At 37.9% G+C, this 24,109-nt stretch overlaps 1 protein-coding gene across 8 annotated transcripts in view; it reads left to right on the top strand.

Annotated features, from left to right (window-relative positions):
• POLK (DNA polymerase kappa) overlaps positions 1-19,899 on the top strand; it is a 73,540-nt gene extending 53,641 nt beyond the window's left edge. For 7 of the 8 annotated variants that reach the window (XM_041751886.1, XM_041751887.1, XM_041751891.1 and 4 more), the window contains 6 exons: positions 735-767; positions 4,962-5,058; positions 13,343-13,514; positions 15,289-16,218; positions 17,110-17,152; positions 17,330-19,899. In XM_041751886.1, the coding sequence (XP_041607820.1) occupies positions 735-767; positions 4,962-5,058; positions 13,343-13,514; positions 15,289-16,218; positions 17,110-17,152; positions 17,330-17,414 (1,360 nt within the window). In that variant the 3' untranslated portion in view covers positions 17,415-19,899. The remainder of the gene's footprint in view (positions 1-734; positions 768-4,961; positions 5,059-13,342; positions 13,515-15,288; positions 16,219-17,109; positions 17,153-17,329) is intronic. The other variant, XM_041751889.1, reaches the window with a different exon arrangement.
• The last annotated feature ends 4,210 nt before the right edge of the window (positions 19,900-24,109 follow it).

Below are 24,109 nucleotides of genomic sequence, written 5' to 3'. Positions count from 1 at the left end.
TTTATTTTTTAATCTGTAATACTTCTAACCTTCTGACATACTCCATATTTACTTCCATCTTGGTTTATTTATCTCCTTCCACTAGGATACAAGTTTCTTACGGATAGGAACTTGGTCTGTTTTGGTCATAACCATATACCCAATGCCTAGAATAGTACTTTATTCCTAGTAGGTCTGTTGAATATGTGGAGAATGTCATGTCACATGTCATTTCAGCTTTTTAGTTTCAACTACTTCTATCCAAACAGCTAGAATTCAACCAAACTAGATGGTTCAGATTCTGAATCCCCATCCTAATACTGTATCCAAATTCTGAGGGTCTATAAATCTATAGTAAATAGCTGTAGGACAGCAAAGTTAATATTCTAAGCCAAAAACTAAGTAATTGATAATTATATCATATAACTGCAAGCCATTACAGTACTCTTATTGGTTTTTATAAGTTGTGGTTTTTATATTCACACTTTTAATAGAAGTAGTTTATAATCTCAACCTATTTTCAGATTTGTTCTCTTTAATAGATATAGACTTGATTAATTAGCATCTATCTCTTTTTTGTTGATAGTTTTATTTTGATATTTTAAAAACTCATTGTTTTTCCTGATATATAAATTTTAACCAAAAACATTAAAGAGATCCTTAAGTGATAATTGAGATGTTAAACCCTCTCACTTGACTAAAGAGAATTAGTCTTTGAGAAAGCAACAAAAACTTTTTTTTTTTTTCATTTCAAGGGATGGAGAAAGGAAAAGCATGAGCGTTGAGAGGTAATGTTTTATTATTATTTATTCATAATTCATGTTATTTTAAACTAATTTTTTATATTTTTAGTAAAATATCACTGAGATGGAAAAATCTATTTGCAAACCAAATGACATTTTTCAGTAGTTGACATTACTAACCTAAGTATTCCAGTACAATGCTTTATTATCTTTGCTTGCTATGCTCTCCGTGGGTAAAAAATTTAACTGAAGTAATTTTTTTTAATGTTGGTTTCCTCCTATTCAATGAAAACCAAGCATCTCTGGATTCTAAATCTTAATTTCTAGCTTTGTTTATAAGAAAAATTACTGAGTGTTATTTGGGAAATTTAAGAAGGGACCACATAAATTCTTCCTAAAACTCTTCAAATGTTGGTCAAGTAGTAAGATATTGATGAAAGTGAGCTTACAGGAGTTGTAGTTCAATGGTTTACAATCTTGTTTGGAAAATAAATGAAATCTTGACGAGACTGTTGTTTTCTGAAATATGTCATTGTTTGAGAAGTCCCTAAATTATTTCCTCCAAACACCGAAGTTCCACTGTGATAGATGTTTAAGAACCACTGATCTAGTACAAGGTTGTGTTCCTTTTTCACACACATTATTTTTTTCGAGTTTATTTACTTATTTAAAGAGTTTTTTTTTTTAAATGTTATTTATTTGACAGAGTGAGGGTGAGCAGGGAGAGCAGCAGAGGGAGAGAGAGAGAGAAGCACTCTCCCCGCTGAGCAGGGAGCCCATGTGGGGCTCCATCCCAGGACCCTGGGATCATGACCTGAGCTGAAGGCAGATGTTTAACCTACTGAGCCATCCAGTCGCTCCTTATTTATTTATTTTTAGTAACCTCTCTACCTAGGGTGGGGCTCAAACTCATGACACTGAGATCAAGAGCCAACTGAACCAGCCAGGAACCCCTCACATACACTATTTTTAATCAGAAAAGTTGAATTACTTTTACAAGGCAACATGATCAGTAAATGACTTTGAAAACATTGTTGTTTTAGGCTGTGATTTACATAAAAGGAAAAGAGGAGGAAGAAGATTCCAAAAGTGAGATAGTACTGCCCTATTTAATGAATTTTTTCTTCCATTTTATCTTTTGTTATTGAGAACATTGCTTAGCATACAATAATATTAACTATATTAATATTTTTAAGAAAGGGCCAACAGAATGGGAAAAGATATTAGCAAATGACATATCCAATAAAGAGTTAGTACCCAAAATATATAAAGATCTGATACAACTCAACACCCCTAAAATGAATAATCTAATTAAAAATGGACAGAAGACATGAATAGACATTTCTCCAAAGAAGACATACAGATCGCCAACAGACACATGAAAAGATGATCAACATCACTCGGCATCGGGGAAATACAGAACAAAACCACAGTGAGATCCCACCTCACACCTGTCAGAATGGCTAAAATCAACAACACAAGAAACAACAGATGTGATCAACAACAGTTCCATATGTTACTCAGTATTCATCAAATAGGTATACTCTAAAAAAAAAAAAAACAAATAGGTATACTCTAAATCAGCATCACCTATTTCACCCATTCCCCTACCCATCTCCCCTCTGGTAACCCATCTGTTTGTTCTCTATAACTAAAAGTCTCTTTTTTCATTTTTCTCTTTTTTTTCCCCTTTGTTTCTTAAATTCCACATATGAGTGAAATCATACAGTATCTGCCTTTCTCTGACTTCTTTTGCTTAGCATTATACTCTCTAGATCCCTCCATGTCTTTGTAAATGGCAAGATTTCATTTTTTTTAAATGGCTGAATAATGTTATATGTATTTACATACCATAACTCCCTTATCGATTCATCAATCAATGAACACTTGGGCTGTTTCCATAGTTTGGCTATTGCAATAAACATCAGGGTGCATATACCCCTTTTCAAGTTCTTTGGGTAAATACTCAGTAGTGTGATTACTGTATCATAGGGCATTTCTATTTTTAATTTTTTGAGGAGCCTCCATACTGTTTTCCAGAGTGGCTGCACCAGTTTGCATTCTCCCCAGCAGTACAAAAGGGTCCTTTTTTCTCCACATCCTTGCCAACACTTGTTGTTTCTGAGTCTTTGATTTTAGCCATTGTGATAGGTGTGAGGTGATATCTCATCTTAGTTTTGATTTACATTTCCCTGCTGAGTGATGTTGAGCATCTTTTCATATGTCTTGGTTATCTGTATGTCTTCTTCGAAGAAAGGTCTATGTCTTCTGCTCATTTTTTAATGGGATTATTTGGTATTTTGTATCGAGTTGTCTCATTCTTTATATATTTTGAACACTCACTCTTTTTCAGACATGTTATTTGCAAATATCTTCTCCCATTCTGTAGGATGTGTTTTGGTTATGTTGGTTGTTTCCTTTGCTGTGCAGAAGCTTTTTATTTTGATGTAGTCCCAAATAGTTTATTTTTGCTTTTGTTTCCCTTGCCTTGGGAGACATATCTAGAAAGATGTTATGACCAATGTCAGAGAAATTACTGCCTGTGCTCTTTTCTAGGATTTTTATGACTTCAGGTCTCATATTAGGTCCTTAACCCATTTTGAGTTTATTTTTGTGTATGGTATAACAAGATGGTCCATTTTCATTCTTTCACATGTAGCTGTCCAGTTTTCCCAACACCATTTGTTGAAGAGACTTTTTCCCATTGTGTATTCTTCCCTCTGTTGTTGAAGATTAATTGACCATATAATTGTGGGTTTATTTCTGGGCTTTATCCTCTCTTGCATTGATCTTGTATTTATTTTTGTGCCGCTACCATACTGTTTTGATTACTATAGCTCTGTAGTGTAACTTGAAATCTGGAATTGGGATACCTCCAGCTTTGCGTTTCTTTTTGTAGATTGCTCTGGCTATTTGGGGCCTTTTGTGGTTCCATTACAAACTTTAGGTTTGTTTGTAATAGTTCTGTGAAAAATGCTTTTAGTATTTTTTTTTTGGATTTTATGTAAATTCAAGTTAGTTAACATATAGTGTATTATTAATTTCAGGAGTATTATTTAGTGATTCATCAGTTGCGTGTAATACTCAGTGCTCATTACATCAAGTGCCCTTCGAAATGTCCATCATTCAGTTACCCAGTCCCCACCTACCTTCTCTCCAGCAGCCCTCAGTTTGTTCCCTATAGTTAAGAGTGCTATTGGTATTTTGATAGAGATTGCATTTAATCTGTAGATTGCTTTGGGTAGTATAGACATTTTATCAAAAATTGTTCTTCCTGCCCGTGAGAATGGAATGTCTTTCCATTTGTTTGCGTCATCTTAAAATCTTTTACAAATGCTGTGTAGTTTTTAGAATACAGGTCTTTCACCTCTTTGGTTAGGTTTATTCCTAGGGATTTTATTATTTTTGGTTTAATTACAAATGGGATTGTTTTCTTAATTTCTCTTTCTGTTGGAAAATTAGTGTATAGAAATTCAATGGGTTTCTGTACATTGATTTTTGTATCCTGTAATCTTACTGAATTCATTCATCAGTTCTAGTAGTTTTTTGGTGGAATCTTGGGTTTTCTGTATATGGTATGGTGTTATTTGCATATAGTGAAAGTTTTACTTCTTCCTTACCAATATGGGTGCCTTTAATTTCTTTATGTTGTCTAATTACTGTGACTAGGACTTCTAGTACTATGTTGAATAAAGTGGTGAGAGTGGACATCCTTGTCTTGTTACTGACCTTAAGGAAAAGGCTCTCACTTTTTCCCCATTGAGTATGATGTAGCTGTGGGTTTTTCGTATAAGGCCTTTCTTATATTGAGAAATGTTTCCTCTAAACCTACTTTGTGGGGAGTTTGAATCGTGATTGGATGTTATACTTCGTGAAATGCTTTTTCTGCATCTATTGAGATGATCATATATTTTTATCTTTTCTCTTATTGATTTTTTATCTCTTTATATGAGATGATCATATGTTTTTTATCCTTCCTCTTAGTGATGTGGTATATCAGACTTTAATTAACTTAAAAAAATATTATAGATAAAGCAAATATACCTTTGCTAATTAGACTATAAATGGTCTTCAATTATTTAGGTAGATTTTTAGATGTTTTTAATCATATCTTAGTTCATCTGAAAATTTTATTTTGTACTACAGAAAATATAACTTGATGCTAGGCTGTTTAAACAAACTATATCATTCCTAAATTACAGTTTACTCTATGCACCAAAATCATTCTTGTCTTTCTAGGACATTCAGTGAGATAAGTAAAGCAGAAGAACAGTATAACTTGTGCCAGGAACTTTGCAGTGAACTTGCTCAAGATCTGCAGAAAGAAGGACTAAAGGTACTTTATTTTAATGTGGTATTTTTAGATTTTTTTAATTTTTGATAGTAAAATGCGACCATAAAGGAAGAGTTAGGTTTTGCATTTGAGTACAAACTGAGAAACATTAGAAAGGAATATTCCCATCCTCAGTAGAGACAAATTCAATTCTGACCCATAATTGAGGCCTATGATAAGATCATTCAGTGAAGAAGCAATGTACAAGGGTGGGCTGGCTCCAGACTAACTCCAGAGTTATTACTACTTCAGGAGTACATTTGAATAAGTTCAAAATCAGTTATACTGATATTAGAGAATAAGACAAAGTTAAGGATGTCTCTAGAACTTTATTTGCTTATTATAAATTTCTTTCCTACCATACTTTAATGTTTTTCTCTGGTGGACAATGACTTTCTAGAATAGGCGCTTGGTTTCAGGGCCTAGTTTCATGTTGTTTAACACATTCACAACAAAACCTGGAAGGCTTTAAATTTCTGTTTTATAATCTTTACTCAAAACAGTCCATATTTAATATTTTTCCAAATTCTGAAACCATAGGTGGAGTTACTACAAAGTGTGATACAAAGGTATTCAAAAGTTATTACAAAAAAATTAAAAAACCAGTAAAGGGGGGGAGGGGCAAGATGGCGGCAGAGTAGGGTCTCCAAGTCACCTGTCCTCAACAAATTACCTAGAAAACCATCCAATCATCCTGAAAATCTACGAATTCGGCCTGAGATTTAAAGACAGACCAGCTGGAACGCTACAGTGAGAAGAGTTCGCGCTTCTATCAAGGTAGGAAGACGGGGAAAAGAATAAAGAAACAAAAGGCCTCCAGGGGGAGGGGCCCCGCGAGGAGCCGGGCTGAGGCCGGGGCGAGTGTCCCCAGGACAGGAGAGCCCCGTCCCGGAGGAGCAGGAGCTGCACCAACCTTCCCGGCGGAAAGGGGCTCCCCGGGAATTGGAGCAGGATCCCCAGAAAGGCGGGGATGCCCTCGGGCTCCCTGGGACAGTAACAGAGGAACTGCGCCCCGGGAGATGCGCCGAGCTCCCTAAGGGCTGCAGCGCTCAGGCGGGACCCGGAGCAGCTCGGAGGGGCTCGGGCGGCGGCTCCGCGGAGGGGGCTGCGCGGCTCCGGGAGCAGCTCGGTGGCGGCGGCTCGGGCGGAGGAAGAAGCTCCGTGGAGGGGGCGGCGCGGCTCCGGGAACAGCTCGGAGGGGCTCGGGCGGCGGCTCCGCGGAGGGGGCTGCGGAGCGGGAGCGCGAATCCAACAGCGCAGGCTCCGGAGCACAGGGCGCCGGGACACAGCCCAGGATCCGGCCTCCCCCGGGACAGGCAGAGGCCGGGAGGGCCCAGGACAGCGAGGACGCTCCTGCCTGGAGCTGAGCAGATCAGCTGCCCGCCCGGGAGCCCCCAGGCCCTACAGACGGAGAGCCCCGGAGCTACTGCGGGAGCTGACTCCGGGGTCCCAGAGCTGCCGCCCCACTGTGGCTTCCTCACGGGGTGAACACCCCCCACTGAGCCCTGCACCAGGCAGGGGGCAGAGCAGCTCCCCCAAGTGCTAACACCTGAGAATCAGCACAGCAGGCCCCTCCCCCAGAAGACCAGCGAGACGGACCAGTTCCAAGGGAAGTCAAGGGACTTAAAGTACACAGAATCAGAAGATACTCCCCTTGGTTTTGTTTTTGTTTTTTTTTTTATTTTTGTTTTTGGTTTTTTTGTGTTTTTTTTTTGTTTGTTTTGTTTTGTGTTTTTTTCTTTCTTCTTGATTTCTGATTGCTTACCCCACCCCACCCCTTTTTTTTTCTTTTTTCTCCTTTCTTTCTTTTTCTTTCTTTTTCTTCTCTTTTTCCCCTTTTTTTCTTCTTTCTCTTTTTTCTTTTTCTCTTTTCTTTCCTTCTCTCTCTTTTTCTCCTTTTCCCAATACAACTTGTTTTTGGCCACTCTTCACTGAGCAAAATGACTAGAAGGAAAACCTCACCTCAAAAAAAAGAATCAGAAACAGCCCTCTCTCCCACAGAGTTGCAAAATATGGATTACAATTCAATGTCAGAAAGCCAATTCAGAAGCACTATTTTACAGCTACTGGTGGCTCTAGAAAAAACCATAAAGGACTCAAGAGACTTCAGGACTGCAGAATATAGATCCAATCAGACAGAAATTAAAAATCAATTAAATGAGATGCAATCCAAGCTAGAAGTCCTAACGACGAGGCTTAACGAGGTGGAAGAACGAGTGAGTGACATAGAAGACAAGTTGATGGCAAAGAGGGAAACTGAGGAAAAAAGAGACAAGCAATTAAAAGACCATGAGGATAGATTAAGGGAAATAAATGACAGCCTGAGGAAGAAAAACCTACGTTTAATTGGGGTTCCTGAGGGCGCCGAAAGGGACAGAGGGCCAGAATATGTATTTGAACAAATCCTAGCTGAAAACAGTCCGAATCTGGGAAGGGAAACAGGCATTCAGATCCAGGAAATAGAGAGATCCCCCCCTAAAATCAACAAAAACCGTTCAACACCTCGACATTTAATAGTGAAGCTTGCAAATTCCAAAGATAAGGAGAAGATCCTTAAAGCAGCAAGAGAAAAAAAGTCCCTGACTTTTATGGGGAGGAATATTAGGGTAACAGCAGACCTCTCCACAGAGACCTGGCAGGCCAGAAAGGGCTGGCAGGATATATTCAGGGTCCTAAATGAAAAGAACATGCAACCAAGAATACTTTATCCAGCAAGGCTTTCATTCAAAATGGAAGGAGAGAGAAAGAGCTTCCAAGACAGGCAGCAACTGAAAGAATATGTAACCTCCAAACCAGCTCTGCAAGAAATTTTAAGGGGGACTCTTAAAATTCCCCTTTAAGAAGAAGTTCAGTGGAACAATCCACAAAAACAAGGACTGAATAGATATGATGACACTAAACTCATATCTATCAATAGTAACTCTGAAGGTGAACGGGCTTAATGACCCCATCCAAAGGCGCAGGATTTCAGACTGGATAAAAAAGCAGGACCCATCTATTTGCTGTCTACAAGAGACTCATTTTAGACAGAAGGACACCTACAACCTGAAAATAAAAGGTTGGAGAACCATTTACCATTCAAATGGTCCTCAAAAGAAAGCAGGGGTTGCCATCCTTATATCAGATAAATTAAAATTTACCCCGAAGACTATAGTGAGAGATGAAGAGGGACACTATCTCATACTCAAAGGATCTATCCAACAAGAGGACTTAACAATCCTCAATATATATGCCCCGAATGTGGGAGCTGCCAAATATTTAAACCAATTAATAACCAAACTGAAGAAATACTTTGATAATAATACACTTATACTTGGTGACCTCAATCTAGCTCTTTCTATACTAGATAGGTCTTCTAAGCACAACATATCCAAAGAAACGAGAGCTTTAAATGATACACTGGACCAGATGGATTTCACAGATATCTACAGAACTTTACATCCAAACTCAACTGAATATGCATTCTTCTCAAGTGCACATGGAACTTTCTCCAGAATAGACCACATACTGGGTCACAAATCGGGTCTGAACCGATACCAAAAGATTGGGATCGTCCCCTGTATATTCTCAGACCATAATGCCCTGAAATTAGAACTTAATCACAACAAGAAGTATGGAAGGACCACAAACACGTGGAGGTTAAGGACCATCCTGCTAAAAGATGAAAAGGTCAACCAGGAAATTAAGGAAGAATTAAAAAGATTCATGGAAACTAATGAGAATGAAGATACAACCGTTCAAAATCTTTGGGATGCAGCAAAAGCAGTCCTGAGGGGGAAATACATCGCAATACAAGCATCCATTCAAAAACTGGAAAGATCTCAAATTCAAAAGCTCACCTTACACATAAAGGAACTAGAGAAAAAGCAACAAATAGACCCCACCACCAGCAGAAGAAGAGAGTTAATTAAAATTCGAGCAGAACTCAATGATATCGAGACCAAAAGAACTGTGGAACAGATCAACAGAACGAGGAGTTGGTTCTTTGAAAGAATTAATAAGATAGATAAACCATTAGCCAACCTTATTAAAAAGAAGAGAGAGAAGACCCAAATTAATAAAATCATGAATGAGAAAGGAGAGATCACTACCAACACCAAGGAAATACAAACGATTTTAAAAACATATTATGAACAGCTGTACGCCAATAAATTAGGAAATCTAGAAGAAATGGACGCATTCCTGGAAAGCCACAAACTACCAAAACTGGAGCAGGAAGAAATAGAAAACCTGAACAGGCCAATAACCAGGGAGGAAATTGAAGCAGTCATCAAAAACCTCCCAAGACAGAAGACTCCAGGGCCAGATGGCTTCCCAGGGGAATTCTATCAAACGTTTAAAGAAGAAATCATACCTATTCTACTAAAGCTGTTTGGAAAGATAGAAAGAGATGGAGTACTTCCAAATTCGTTCTACGAGGCCAGCATCACCTTAATTCCGAAACCAGACAAAGACCCCACCAAAAAGGAGAATTACAGACCAATATCCCTGATGAACATGGATGCAAAAATTCTCAACAAGATACTAGCCAATAGGATCCAACAACACATTAAGAAAATTATTCACCATGACCAAGTAGGATTTATCCCTGGGACACAAGGCTGGTTCAACACTCGTAAAACCATCAATGTGATTCATCATATCAGCAAGACAAAAACCAAGAACCATATGATACTCTCATTAGATGCAGAGAAAGCGTTTGACAAAATACAGCATCCATTCCTGATCAAAACCCTTCAGAGTGTTGGGATAGAGGGAACTTTCCTCGACATCTTAAAAGCCATCTACGAAAAGCCCACAGCAAATATCATTCTCAATGGGGAAGCACTGGGAGCCTTTCCCCTAAGATCAGGAACAAGACAGGGATGTCCACTCTCACCACTGCTGTTCAACATAGTTCTGGAAGTCCTCGCCTCAGCAATCAGACAACAAAAAGACATTAAAGGCATTCAAATTGGCAAAGAAGAAGTCAAACTCTCCTCTTCGCCGATGACATGGTACTCTACATAGAAAACCCAAAAGCCTCCACCCCAAGATTGCTAGAACTCATACAGCAATTTGGTAGCGTGGCAGGATACAAAATCAATGCCCAGAAATCAATGGCATTTCTATACACTAACAATGAGACTGAAGAGAGAAATTAAGGAGTCAATCCCATTTACAATTGCACCCAAAAGCATAAAATACCTAGGAATAAACCTAACCAAAGAGGTAAAAGATCTATACCCTAAAAACTACAGAACACTTCTGAAAGAAATTGAGGAAGACACAAAGAGATGGAAAAATATTCCATGCTCATGGATTGGCAGAATTAATATTGTAAAAATGTCAATGTTACCCAGGGCAATTTATACGTTTAATGCAATCCCTATCAAAATACCATGGACTTTCTTCAGAGAGTTAGAACAAATTATTTTAAGATTTGTGTGGAATCTGAAAAGACCCCGAATAGCCAGGGGAATTTTAAAAAAGAAAACCATAGCTGGGGGCATCACAATGCCAGATTTCAGGTTGTACTACAAAGCTGTGGTCATCAAGACAGTGTGGTACTGGCACAAAAACAGACACATAGATCAATGGAACAGAATAGAGAACCCAGAAGTGGACCCTGAAATGTACGGTCATCTAATATTCAATAAAGGAGGAAAGACTATCCACTGGAAGAAAGACAGTCTCTTCAATAAATGGTGCTGGGAAAATTGGACATCCACATGCAGAAGAATGAAACTGGACCACTCTCTTTCACCATACACAAAGATAAACTCAAAATGGATGAGAGATCTAAATGTGAGACAAGATTCCATCAAAATCCTAGAGGAGAACACAGGCAACACCCTTTTTGAACTTGGCCACAGCAATTTCTTGCAAGATACATCCACAAAGGCAAAAGAAACAAAAGCAAAAATGAACTATTGGGACTTCATCAAGATAAGAAGCTTTTGCACAGCAAAGGATACAGTCAACAAAACTAAAAGACAACCTACAGAATGGGAGAAGATATTTGCAAATGACGTATCAGATAAAGGGCTAGTTTCCAAAATCTATAAAGAACTTATTAAACTCAACACCAAAGAAACAAACAATCCAATCATGAAATGGGCAAAAGACATGAAGAGAAATCTCACAGAGGAAGACATGGACATGGCCAACAAGCACATGAGAAAATGCTCTGCATCACTTGCCATCAGGGAAATACAAATCAAAACCACAATGAGATACCACCTCACACCAGTGAGAATGGGGAAAATTAACAAGGCAGGAAACAACAAATGTTGGAGAGGATGCGGAGAAAAGGGAACCCTCTTACACTGTTGGTGGGAATGTGAACTGGTGCAGCCACTCTGGAAAACTGTGTGGAGGTTCTTCAAAGAGTTGAAAATAGACCTGCCTCTGTGACCCAGCAATTGCACTGTTGGGGATTTACCCCAAAGATTCAGATGCAATGAAACGTCGGGACACCTGCACCCCGATGTTTCTAGCAGCAATGGCCACAATAGCCAAACTGTGGAAGGAGCCTCGGTGTCCATCGAAAGATGAATGGATAAAGAAGATGTGGTTTATGTATACAATGGAATATTACTCAGCAATTAGAAACGACAAATACCCACCATTTGCTTCAACGTGGATGGAACTGGAGGGTATTATGCTGAGTGAAATAAGTCAATCGGAGAAGGACAAACAGTGTATGTTCTCATTCATTTGGGGAATATGAATAATAGTGAAAAGGAATATAAAGGAAGGGAGAAGAAATGTTGGGAAATATCAGGAAGGGAGACAGAACATAAAGACTCCTAACTCGGGGAAACGAACTAGGGGTGGTGGAAGGGGAGGAGGGCGGGTGTTGGAGGGGAATGGGTGACGGGCACTCAGGTGGACACTTGACGGGATGAGCACTGGATGTTTTTCTGTATGTTGGTAAATTGAACACCAATAAAAATTAATTAAAAAAAAAAACAGTAAAGGTTATTACAAAGAATGGAACATCTATATATTTCTTTTTTTTTCTACCTCCCTTCTGCATACATTTCTTATAACTCTTCTCTCTTATACCTTACGTAGAAAGAGTTGATTTAAAAAAAATTTTTAATAAACCTGTAATTTTAGAATCATTTAAGATTTACAGAATGTAGTAAAGATAATATAGAGAGTTCTGATATACCCAGTTTCACTCATTATTAACACATTATTTTAGCTATATTGTCATAGTACATTTGTCAAAGCTCAGAAATTGACTTTAGCGTATTGCTATGACTAAACTCCAGATGTTATGTGGATTTTACCTGTTTTTCCATTAATGCCCTCTTTCTGTTGCAGGGTTCAGTCCAGGGAACCACATTGCATTTAGTTGTCATGTCTCCTAATCCCCTTTAATCTTTAACAGTTTGTCAGTATTTCCTTGTTTTTCATGATCTTGATGTCTTAAGGAGTATTAACCAGGTATCCTGCAGGGTGTCTTTCCATCTAGGTTTGGCTGATGTTTTTCTTATGATTAGACCAGGGTTAAGGATTTTTAGAAAAAATACCAGAGGTGAAGTGTCCTCATTACATTCTATCAAGGTGTATGGTAACTACAAGTTATCACAAATGATACTAACCTTTGTCACCTAAGTTGGTGTTTCCTAGGCTTCTGAACTGTGAAGTCACTATTTTTATCTTTCCGTATTCTGTTCTTTGGAAGTGAGTCAGTAAGTCAGCCCACTCTCAGAACTTCCAGAAGGTAGTAAAATATTTTTTATTTTAACCATTTTTAAGTTACAATTATGTGCATATGGTGCAACCATCACCACTGTGAATCTCCAGAGCTTTTTCATTATTCCAAACTTAAATTCTGTATCCATTAAACAGTAACTGTAAAGGGAGTTCTTACATGTAAGTGGGTTAGCATAGTATTTGGCGTATAGTTGGCACACAGTAAGCGTGAGCTATCTGCAAGACCCTTTCAATGGAGACCTCTTTAAGAAGCTTTTTTTCCCTCTCTTTTTAGGTACTGAATTCTAAAAGAGACTTAGTAAAAAGAAAAATGATCACTTCATGTTGCCATTTATATAAAAATTTCTTTTATAAAAACTCATTTGAGTAGGGGAGTAATAATTATTGGCTAAAATGGAATTTTTAAATTACTTATATATCTCAATTCTTTTGGATAGATTTCATTACCATGTTTTATAAATGATTATACTTCTATAGTATATGTATATAAGATATCTTTCTGATTTTTTTCTAAACTACAAAATAACTATTTTCTAGAAGTTAGAAAACTGTATATTACGTATTCTGTTTGTTACAGGGTAGAACTGTTACCATTAAACTGAAGAATGTAAATTTTGAGGTAAAAACTCGTGCATCTACAGTTTCATCTGTTGTTTCTACTACAGAAGAAATATTTGCTATTGCTAAAGAGTTGCTAAGAACAGAAATTGATGCTGATTTTCCACATCCCTTGAGATTAAGACTTATGGGTATGACTTTTCTTGTTTTTTTTTCTTAAATCTGCTAGACTTTCCCAAAGAAATCAACTTGGGAAGTATTCTGTCCTTCATTTTATTTCTTAAACATATTTAGGAGGTTGTACCTATACTTCCATTTTTCTTAATTCTTAGAACCTGATGTATGTGAAACCATGCTCATTAATTTAATTCCCATAAGAACCAACTGCAGTTATTCTTTTCCTTGCCACTTACTGAAATTCTTGGGACCACGTATGTTTCAAAATTTAAAACTTTTCAGATTTTCTTTTTTTTTTTTTAAGATTTTTATTTATTTATTCATGAGAGACACAGAGAGACAGAGAGAGAGAGGCAGAGAACCAGGCAGAGGGAGAAGCAGGCTCCATGCAGGGAGCCCAATATGGGACTTTATCCCAGATCCTGGGATCACACCCTGAGCTGAATGTAGACGCTCAACCACTGAGCCACCCAGGTGTCCCTCACACTAATACTTTTGTAGCAAAACAAGAGAATATTCACACTAAGTTGGAAAGACTCTAAATAGCCTCATATCAATTCAGTCATCTTATATTTATTGCTTATGATTTTCAGAGCTTTTTAAATTTCAGAATTACAGACATGGGATTGTCACAATACAAAACCATACCTACAGCCACAATGGAAACAGATAAACAAACCAACTTCTTAAAGTGAACTGGGTGAGAGGATGTACATGGATAAGCATTCCAGATGCCAACTTTACTGCTAAGACTGAATCGTTAGCTATACTTTCATATATGAAACATAGCACACGCTTGTAATTGGTTGAATAAAGTATGTTGATTAAAAGAGCTAAATAGCAGATGTTTATAATAGCTTCATTCATAACTGCCAAAATTGGGAAACAACCAAAATGTCCTTCAGTAGTAGGTGAATGGAAATTGGGACAGAAAATGGAATATCTTTCAGTGTGTAAAAGAAATAAGCTATCAAGCCATGAAAACACATGGAGGAAACTTAAATGTATGTTATTAAGTGAAAGAAGCCAATTTGAAAGGTTAAATACTGTGTGGTTCAAACCCTATGACATTCTGGGAAAGACAAAACTGTGGAGATAGTGAAAAGATGAGTGGATGTCAAAGATAGGGGATGGAGAAGGGATGAATAGGTGTAGCACAGAGAATTTTTAGAACTGTGAAGCTATTCTGTATGATGCTATAATGGTGGCTACATATCATTAAGCACATGTCAAAGTCCATAGGATGTACAACACCATGAATAACCCTAATGTAAACTATGGACTTTGAGTGTTAATGTTGTGTCAACACAGATTCATCGTTTGTAACAAACATACCCCTCTGGTGCAGGATGTTGATTGGAGGAGGCTTTGCATGGTGTGGGCAGAGGATATGTAGGACCTCTGTACTTTTTTGCTCACTTTTGCTGTAAACCTAAAATTGCTCTAAAAAACAAAGCCTACTGGGAAAAAAGAGCTAGAGTGTGTGAAGTTGACTCCAATTAGTTGGTATTTAATGGTATCTTATGTCAGATATTAGTTGAAAGACATATAATCATGCCAACTCCCAACAGATACTATTTAGTGATATCCAGTTTGATAAAGGAGAGTAAGTTTCATGCAAAGTACTTATTTTGAAAAAGCATACTTTAATTCAGAAAATACGCAGTATTGCTTATTTTTCGCTAAACATACTTTTGTATATATGTCATAACAGTATTATGCAAAATATTTTTATGGATTATGAGTGAATTGGCTTTGTTACAAAATTAATTGTGGTTGATTTTTTAGGTGTACGATTATCTAGTTTTCCCAATGAAGAAGACAAGAGACACCAACAAAGGAGCATCATTGGCTTCTTACAGGCTGGAAACCAATCTCAGTCAGCCCCTAGGTGTATACTAGAGAATACTGACAAAGATCAGTTTCTAAAATCTTTAGAAATGTCTCATAAGAAGAGTTTCTTTGATAAAAAGCGATCAGAAAGGAAATGGAGCCACCAAGACACATTTAAATGTGAAGCTGTGGATAAGCAAAGTTTACAGACATCACATTCATTTCAAGTTTTAAAGAAGAAGATGAACGAGAATCTCGAAACATCAGAGAATTCAAATAACTCTCAGATATTTACTTGTCCCATTTGCTTTAGAGAGCAAAAAAGCATCAGTCTAGAAGCCTTTAATAAACATGTAGATGCATGTCTTGATGGACCTTCAATCAGTGGAACCTCTAACATGTTCTCACATTCACATGCTTCCTCTACAGAAGTTAACAAGAAAGAAAATGTATATCCTTCTTTCTCACAGAGTGAGAAACAGGATTATGAAACCCATCAGAGGAATTCAGAAATCAATTTTATAGAGCTACCAGAGACTGAAGATAACCCAGCTAAAGCAGAAAGTGTAGATGCTTTAAGTGATAAGCACAGCAAAGAGGAATGTGCTAGTCTTCCAAGTAAACCATTTAATATTGAGAAATGTTGTCAGAATTCTTCCTCTACTGTTTCATTGGAAGATATTGCGTCATTAAGTTGGCAAGAATCCTCCCAGCCTTATTTACAAGCTCTAGTTTGTCCTGTTTGTAACCTAGAACAAAAGACTTCAGATCTTACCCTGTTCAATGTGCATGTGGATGTATGCTTAAATAAGGGCATTATCCAGGAACTGAGAAAGGATAAAGTTAACCTAGCTAACCAACCCAGAGAAAACACCAAAAGTACTGGTGAGTTTGCAGTCTTTTTTTTTTTTATTTTTTCAATTTTATTTAAATTTAGTTAATTAACCTATAATATATTATTTGTTTCAGAGCTAGAGTTCACAGTCATTTTAAAGAAAGTGATTTTCTAAGACTGTTTTATTAAAATAAAATTGAGATTGTTGTTAAATTTAAAGCACGTACTGTTAAAGGGATAGGTTGTGTACACTGCCATTTAGGGAAATGTTAGTTACCTTAGCATAGGTTAGAATTACCTGAAGCCATTAGATTTTAAATTTGGGAAGACTATTCTGGGCTTGATTTAGCACAGAATGAACTCAGAGGTTGAGGGAGCTGAGTAATCTAACCAAAGGCAAAATTCCTATAGAATAAGTAAGTCACAGGGATAAATGGTACAGCATAAGGAATATAGTCAACAGTATTATAATAGCACTATATGGTGACAGACGGTTCCTCCATTTGTGGTGAGGATAAGCGTAATATATGAACTTGTTGAATCTCTGTGTTGTGCACCTAAAACTAATATAGCATTATATCTCAACTATACTTCAATTTAAAAAAAAAAAAAAGTCCTTCAGAGAACTTTTGCCAAGGAGTGGTAAATAACTATAATCACACAGCCAGAAAGCCTCTCTAACTTGTTTTTTGGTAGTCCAACTGAAGACCAACTTCAAAATTAAAATTAAAAAAAAATAAATTAAGAGAAATACTAATAATATAAGTAAATTACAAAGAAATTATGCAATAAAGTTAGTTTTTGATGTGTCTCAATATGAATTATATAGTACTAAAGGAGTTTTTATTATCTCTAATCAGTCAGCTTTAGCTTTTTTTACAGCATTTTAATTATTTCATGTTGTTCATTATGGAATTTCTTGACTTTTTCTTCCTCTAAAGATAACTCAGGCAGAGTGCAGAAGACTGCAACAAAACCAAAAAGGTATGGCTAATTTGAGTTTTAACTAAGCTGGCTATAAAATTGTTATATTCTTAGGTCTAATTTATAGATGTTGAAATTTGTTCTTATGAACCAAGTAAAATTTTAAAAATCAGTGATTTGTAAAACATTTTAAAAATACCTTCCTGCATTTTAACTGTGTGTTCTTTTCTATTTCAGGCCGGGATTGATGACAAAGTACTCAGCATCAAAGAAAACAAAACCAAACAATTCCAGACACACTCTTGATGTATTTTTTAAATGAACATTGAACATTTTCTCACTGAATGTTTTATTGATAGAAACTTGTTATTTTATAATCAATGAATCTTTTCTTCTTCATTAAGTTTATGGATTCATGTAGTGAAAGGCAAGTGCAATAATTCCTCCCCAAATGACATTTCCTTTATATGAATTTGGAATATGTACTAATTAACTTCTGCAAACACCTTTGGGATAACCGTGAGAATTTCACTTCTATTATATATCAATCAGAAATTGGTCCTGTTAGAGATAATTTTAAAATGAGAAATTAGGAATGGAATCAGAAAGTGATTTGTTTCTTTATCATGTTTTATAGTGAATATAAAAACATATTTTTAAAAATATATTTATAAGAGCTCTCAGGTTCACACAAACCTAGTTTAGCATAAGAATTTTTCAGTACTGAGCCACCTGGGTGGCTTAGTGGGGTAAGGTTAAGCATCTGATTCATAAGGGGTTCTGAGATCAAGCCCTGCATGGAGCTTTGTGCTCAGTGGGAAGTCTGCTTGAGAATTTTCTTTCTCTCCTTCTGCCCCTCCTCCTGCTCATGCTTGCACTCTATCTCTCTTTTTCTGTGTCAAATAAATTTTTAAAAATCTTTTTAAAAAAAAAAGAATTTTTTAGCACTGAGCCACTTTATTGGTACTGGACCAGTATATTTGTTTCAGTAACTTCTACGACTTTGTATATTCATATTTTAGCTCCTAGTATCTTCAGATATCTCATGAGCATTCATAATTAAAATTTATCATAAGTTCTATGAAGAATATTAGCTTGGCAGAACAAGGATGAAGGTCTTGTTACCTTCAGGAAAATAGTATCAGAGTATTATTTTCTGTGTTAAAAGAATTGTTTAAAATAGGATTATCCATTTGATTTTTTTTTTTTTACTTAGAATTCCTTTAGTTTATGAGTAAGCACATGGTTCACTTTAAAAAATATTTAGTCTAAGATTCAAAGCAATTAAATTTCTTTGTAGGTCTTTAAAATGGTGGTATTTCATTTCTTGAGAATATCTCATTTATTTTACTTATATTTCTATCATATTTTTATTAATATTTATGAAAGAAGACAGTAGCTTCAATAGTTACTCCAAATACTTTTGTGCTATTAATACAATTTTTTTTTCAAAAAACAATTATTTAATGGAAACATGAAGATGGAAGCCATTTTCTTTTACTCCTTTAAGGAACTGAATTTTTCGTCTCTTATATTTTTGTTTTTTCTTTTCCTACTTTTCATATTTTATAGCTCATTACCTAAATTTATGAAGACATAGTATTTTAGGAATAGGTTAAATTAGGATCTTACACAGCCTTTGGCCAAAGTGGTAACTTGACTTGAAATTCCTAGATTGTTTAAAATTAGGTTTAATATTTATTAGCATGCCCAGTCTTAGGCCTAATATTATCATATGCTATGGTGAATTCAGAGTTGTAGAGCTGTGGGTCTTGTGTGATTTGTGTATCTAAAGTCTACAAAATCAAGTTCAGTGAAGTACTGATTTAATGCATTGAAAAGTTAACAGCATCATATTTAGTTGTTCCTGTCTTGCCTCAGGTTTATTTTTATTGCGTTTTCAACTTTAGAGTAAATGGGAAATTATTTTCATTTAGATGATTCATTTAATTGAATGTTATTTAGTAATGTTTAATAATAATTTAAAATAAAAGTGGATGTGTTTAATTGATCTTTTAACCAGTAAAAATGGTTTCCTTACTTTTCTGCTCTTTTCCTACTTCTGATTCTTTCTCTTTGATCCTCTTTGCCCAGAATTCTCTCCATATTCTTTTCTGTTTTATCTAATATATCCAACTCATCTACTTTTGTTTTTGTTACTGTTATTTTTGGTGAGTAAACCAATAGAGTTTTATTAAGTGAGGATACAGAGAAAGCTCTCAGAAGTGAGAGGGGTCCCAACAGGCTTGCCCCAACTCACATACTTTGTATTATGATTTTGCTTTGGGGTATTTTTAGGAAGTACAGCAAAACTACAAAGAACAAGCATCTATGATCTTACCTACTCAAAAGGTGAAAATACAGGGAACCACCTGGGAGAACATATTTGTGACATAAGTAACTTGCCCAAAACTAGTATCCAGAATGTATAACCTAGAAGATATAAATGACTCCTATATATTAGTAAGAAAAAGACAAATAGCCAGTAGAAATTTGGACAAATGACTTTAAGTGTCACTTTACGTAAAAAGAAATCCAGACTGCTGGGAAACATGAAAACATTCTCAGCTATATTAGTCATGGGGAAACGAAAAATAAAACCACAAAGAGGTATCATTACATCCCTACCAGATTCATAAAAATGAAAAAAATCCAAAGTTATTAAATTTTGGTGATGATATGGAACAATGTGAACTCAACTTTGAAAACAATCACTTTAGAAAACAGTTTGCTCTTCAGTATGTTTGAAGATGTGTACATTTAACAACCCAACAATTGCACTCTTAAATAAACTCCTTTGCTGGTTATCTTCCATTTGTTTTCCAGATTTACTCTTGACCCTTGACTCAGCTTTATGTCCAGTAAGGGGCTGTGACAGTGGGAAACCTACAGATTTCAGGGAGAAAAGAAGATGAAGTTGGGTATTTTATTCCCACATGTACCTTTTTATATGATCATCTAGAGCTGGTTAGGTCCCTTGAGTGGGACCTGTTCTCTACTCTCTCCTCTGGTTTGTTTGTTTTTTTTTTTTAATTTTTTTTTCTATTTATTTATTTATTTATGATAGAGAGAGAGAGAGAGAGTCAGAGACACAGGCAGAGGGAGAAGCAGGCTCCATGCACCGGGAGCCCGACATGGGATTCGATCCCAGGTCTCCAGGATCGCGCCCTGGGCCAAAGGCAGGCGCCAAACCGCTGCGCCACCCAGGGATCCCTTTTTTTTTTTTTTTTAGTTTTATTTATTTAAATAATCTTTGCATCCAATGTCAGGCTCCAACTCACAACCCTGAGATCAAGAGTCACACGCTCTTCTACCCGACACAGCCAGGTGCCTCCTCTCTTCAGGTTCTGATAATCCTTTCCTTCCCTCACCCCTTCAGCTTAGGGGTAGCGACAGAGCATTGCTCTTATTAGTTTTGGGGTGCTGCAGTATCTCTTGTGGTTTTCTCACACCTTTGTAAATGGCCTTTTAAAAAAACTCATATAGGGATCCCTGGGTGGCGCAGCGGTTTAGCGCCTGCCTTTGGCCCAGGGCGCGATCCTGGAGACCCGGGATCGAATCCCACGTTGGGCTCCCGGTTCATGGAGCCTGCTTCTCCCTCTGCCTATGTCTCTGCCTCGCTCTCTCTCTCTCTGTGACTATCAAAAATTAAAAAAAATAAAAATAAAAAAAAATAAAAAAACTCATCTCAAGATATAATTTTTCCTTCCAGAGCCCTGATACAATGTCTCGGGAAAACTACTGAACACGTTCTTTAGGAAGTATGTACAAGAATGCTCCTAGCAGCACTATAATAGCAAAAAATGGAAAACAAATATTAATTTAATTCTACCATTATATATTCATATATATTTGAGGAATAGAATTCGGTACAGTGGTAAAAATGAAGGAAATAGCTAATCAGAAAGTAGAGGAATATCATTGGGTGGTTCAGTCAGTTAAGTGTCTGACTTAGTTTCAGGCCATGATCTCAGGGTCCTGGGATTGAGCCCTGCAGTGGGCTCCCTGTACAGGAGGGGGAGTCTGCTTATCCTGCTCCCTCTGCCCCTCCCTCTACTTGCATGTGCTCATGCTCTCTCCCTCTCCCTCCCTCTCTGAAATAAAATCTTTAAAAAAAAAGAAAAGAAAGTAGGTGAACATCACGAACACTCTGGAGTAAAGCATGAATATATTTATATAAAGTTCAAAGCATTTGAAACTTGTCTTAAGGATTTATTCATATGAAATAAGATTATTAAGAAAAGCAAGTGTGTTTTTGTCCTGAAAGTTAGAATAATGATTTCTTCTGTGGGGAGATAGGGAAATGTGATTGAGGAATGCTACACAGAGCTGATGGGATGCTGACAGTGTTCTCTTTCTTGGATGGTTGATTGCATAAAGGTTTACCTTAAAAATATTCTTTAAATTGCACATGTACCTTTTATATACTCTTGTTCATATGTGACCCAAATCATGATAAAAGCCAGTTCACAAAATTACTGAAAATTTAACAACCTGCACTTGCAAGCCAATACAAGCTAGCCCCCACATATCATTGTCCATGATACATGCCAAACACAAGCTTGGCATTCAAGGCCAATCCAGTCACACTGCATAGCTTATAGTTTTCTGAATAGACCAAGCTATTTCTCCCTTCTGGTATGGTGCTTGATTGCTCCCTGTCTCCAGAATGTGCTTCCTGAATGCCCCTTTGCGCGCTCTCCCACCAAACACAACTATTCATCTTTCAATTCAGCCCAGGAGCCACCTTCAGGAGAGGGTCCCTGCCCTCTGGAAAAACTGGTCACTCCCTTGTTCTCCTATTTCTCTGTGAGGACACCAAAACATTCTTTGCCATGGCTTTGCTGCAGTCTTGACCCACTAGATTTTAGGATGATCCTGGACTATTTCACTGATCTCTGAATTCTAAGTGTGAAGTATATGGCCTGGCACTTAGTGTTACTATTATCTGATGACCTATAAATGAATAAATTGTATGTAATCAGAGTGGTGTCTATTACTATCTCATTGTCTTCCTCTGGGAAGAAAGGGCAATGGCTGATGTAGGTGGCTGCTCTCACACTGGGCCCTTAAGGGTTGGGCCTTCCAGAACATTTCTTTCCCTTTTTTGGATAATGGCTTGCTTTATAAATGTTTTATTACTAAGGCGTTTTAGGGTGGCTTGGAAGTATTTGGAAGAAAGCTCCAAAAAGTACTATTTAACGAAAGGCTAAAAAATGCTTTTTCAGGAAATATTCCATCTTGGAAATTGTACTCTGTCCCTAGTGCTGACTTTTTAAAAGTTAATATTCCATTTTGAAAAGTAGCACTAGATTTGAACATACCTGGTGAACTTCACAGAGCTCAATGGTGTTTATTTTTTTTTTTTAAATTTTTATTTATTTCTGATAGTCACACACACAGAGAGAGAGAGAGAGAGAGAGGCAGAGACACAGGCAGAGGGAGAAGCAGGCTCCATGTACCCGGAGCCCGACGTGGGATTCGATCCCGGGTCTCCAGGATCACGCCCTGGGCCAAAGGCAAGCGCTAAACCACTGCGCCACCCAGGGATCCCGGTGTTTATTTTCCTAGAGCAAAAAGACTGTCCTTTTGTTGTATAATTAAGGGATAACCACTTCTGCTTTGTAATACAAAGCAAAACAGTTGGGTTAACAGTTGTTCAAGAAAAACTCAAATGAAAAAAAAAAAAGACTCAAATGTTATTATGGTAAGTATTGAGTATAATTCCATTTGTTAAGCAAACCTATTCTCCTTACAAATGTGAGGTAATTTATGACAGTCTTTGTTTCTTTTTAATGATAGTCTTATTTGTAATTGTTGCTTAAAGAGACACAAGAAACTTCAAATAGTGTTACACTTTATTGCTAACCCCAGTATCTTAAATTTATTATAATTTCAAACTCCATACAGGGACGCCTGGCTCAGGTCTGATCCCGGGTCTTGGGATCGAATCCCACACCGGCCTCCCCGCAGGGAGCCTGCTTCTCCCTCTGCCTATGTCTCTGCCTCTCTGTCTCTCATGAATAAATAAATAAAATCTTAAAAAATAAAAGAACAAAATAAAAGGCACGATCTATGCCAAAGCCTGGTCTATTATTGAATTCTGTCTACCCTTGTAGGACCTCTTGACCCAGGGCGTGATCCTGGAGACACAGGGAGCCCGACGCGGGACTCGATCCCGGGACCCCAGGATATCTCTTTAAACCAGCTTATGCATCTGTATGGACCATGCTCTCCCAATATTCTTAGGCCTCTCTGTGTGTGGCACACAGAAGGTGGGTCAGTTCTGGGGTCGAACCTAGTTCTGTTTTTTGAAGGCTTAATTTTTTTTCACTCATAGAATGTGCTAAGCTTCCATCTGACCCCGAGACCATGCACAGTCGTGAGACGTGCCCTGGTTTTACTTGATTCTGTGACACACTGAGCGCCCCGTGCTTGGGTGCTGCGGATTCAGTGCAGAGATCCCGATTGCCCTTCAATATTCTACTTTTAATAGTATTGCAATTTTAGCTAGGCACATGGTTGCTCAGAATACTGTATTTAATCAAGTCTTTATAAACCGCTAAGAGAAAAGTGCCCAAGATGGGGCGTCAAAAGGAGACACCGAGGGGCGGCCGGGGCCTGAGCCGTCCGCGCGTGCTCCTGGCCGTCCCGAGAGGCGTCCCCGCTCGCCCCGCTCTTCCTGCGGAGCCGGGCCGAGCCCTCCCTCTGCCTCCACTCAGCCCGTGCGGGAGCACGTGCGGGGCGCCTCGAGAGGAGGCGGCGGCGGCGGCGGTACACGACAGGCGTGACCTCCAGGGGGCGCGCTGCAGGCCGCGTCGGGCCGGCGCCGGAGGGCGTCAGGGGGGCGGGGCCTGGATGGGGCGGGGCCGGCGGGGGTGTACGGGGGCTCGTGCGGCAGGTGCGGCTGCGCGGCCTCCGGAAGCGGGATGGGAGGGGGAGGGCTGCCGGGCGCCGGGACCCCGCCCTCTGGGTGGCGCAGCGGTTTAGCGCCTGCCTTTGGCCCTGGAGGCTCGG

The sequence above is a fragment of the Vulpes lagopus genome, chromosome 4, assembly GCF_018345385.1.
Source record: "Vulpes lagopus strain Blue_001 chromosome 4, ASM1834538v1, whole genome shotgun sequence".
Lineage (NCBI taxonomy): Eukaryota > Metazoa > Chordata > Mammalia > Carnivora > Canidae > Vulpes > Vulpes lagopus.
The sequence above is the reverse complement of the archived record's forward strand: the minus strand, read 5'-3'. Positions and strand labels throughout refer to the sequence as shown.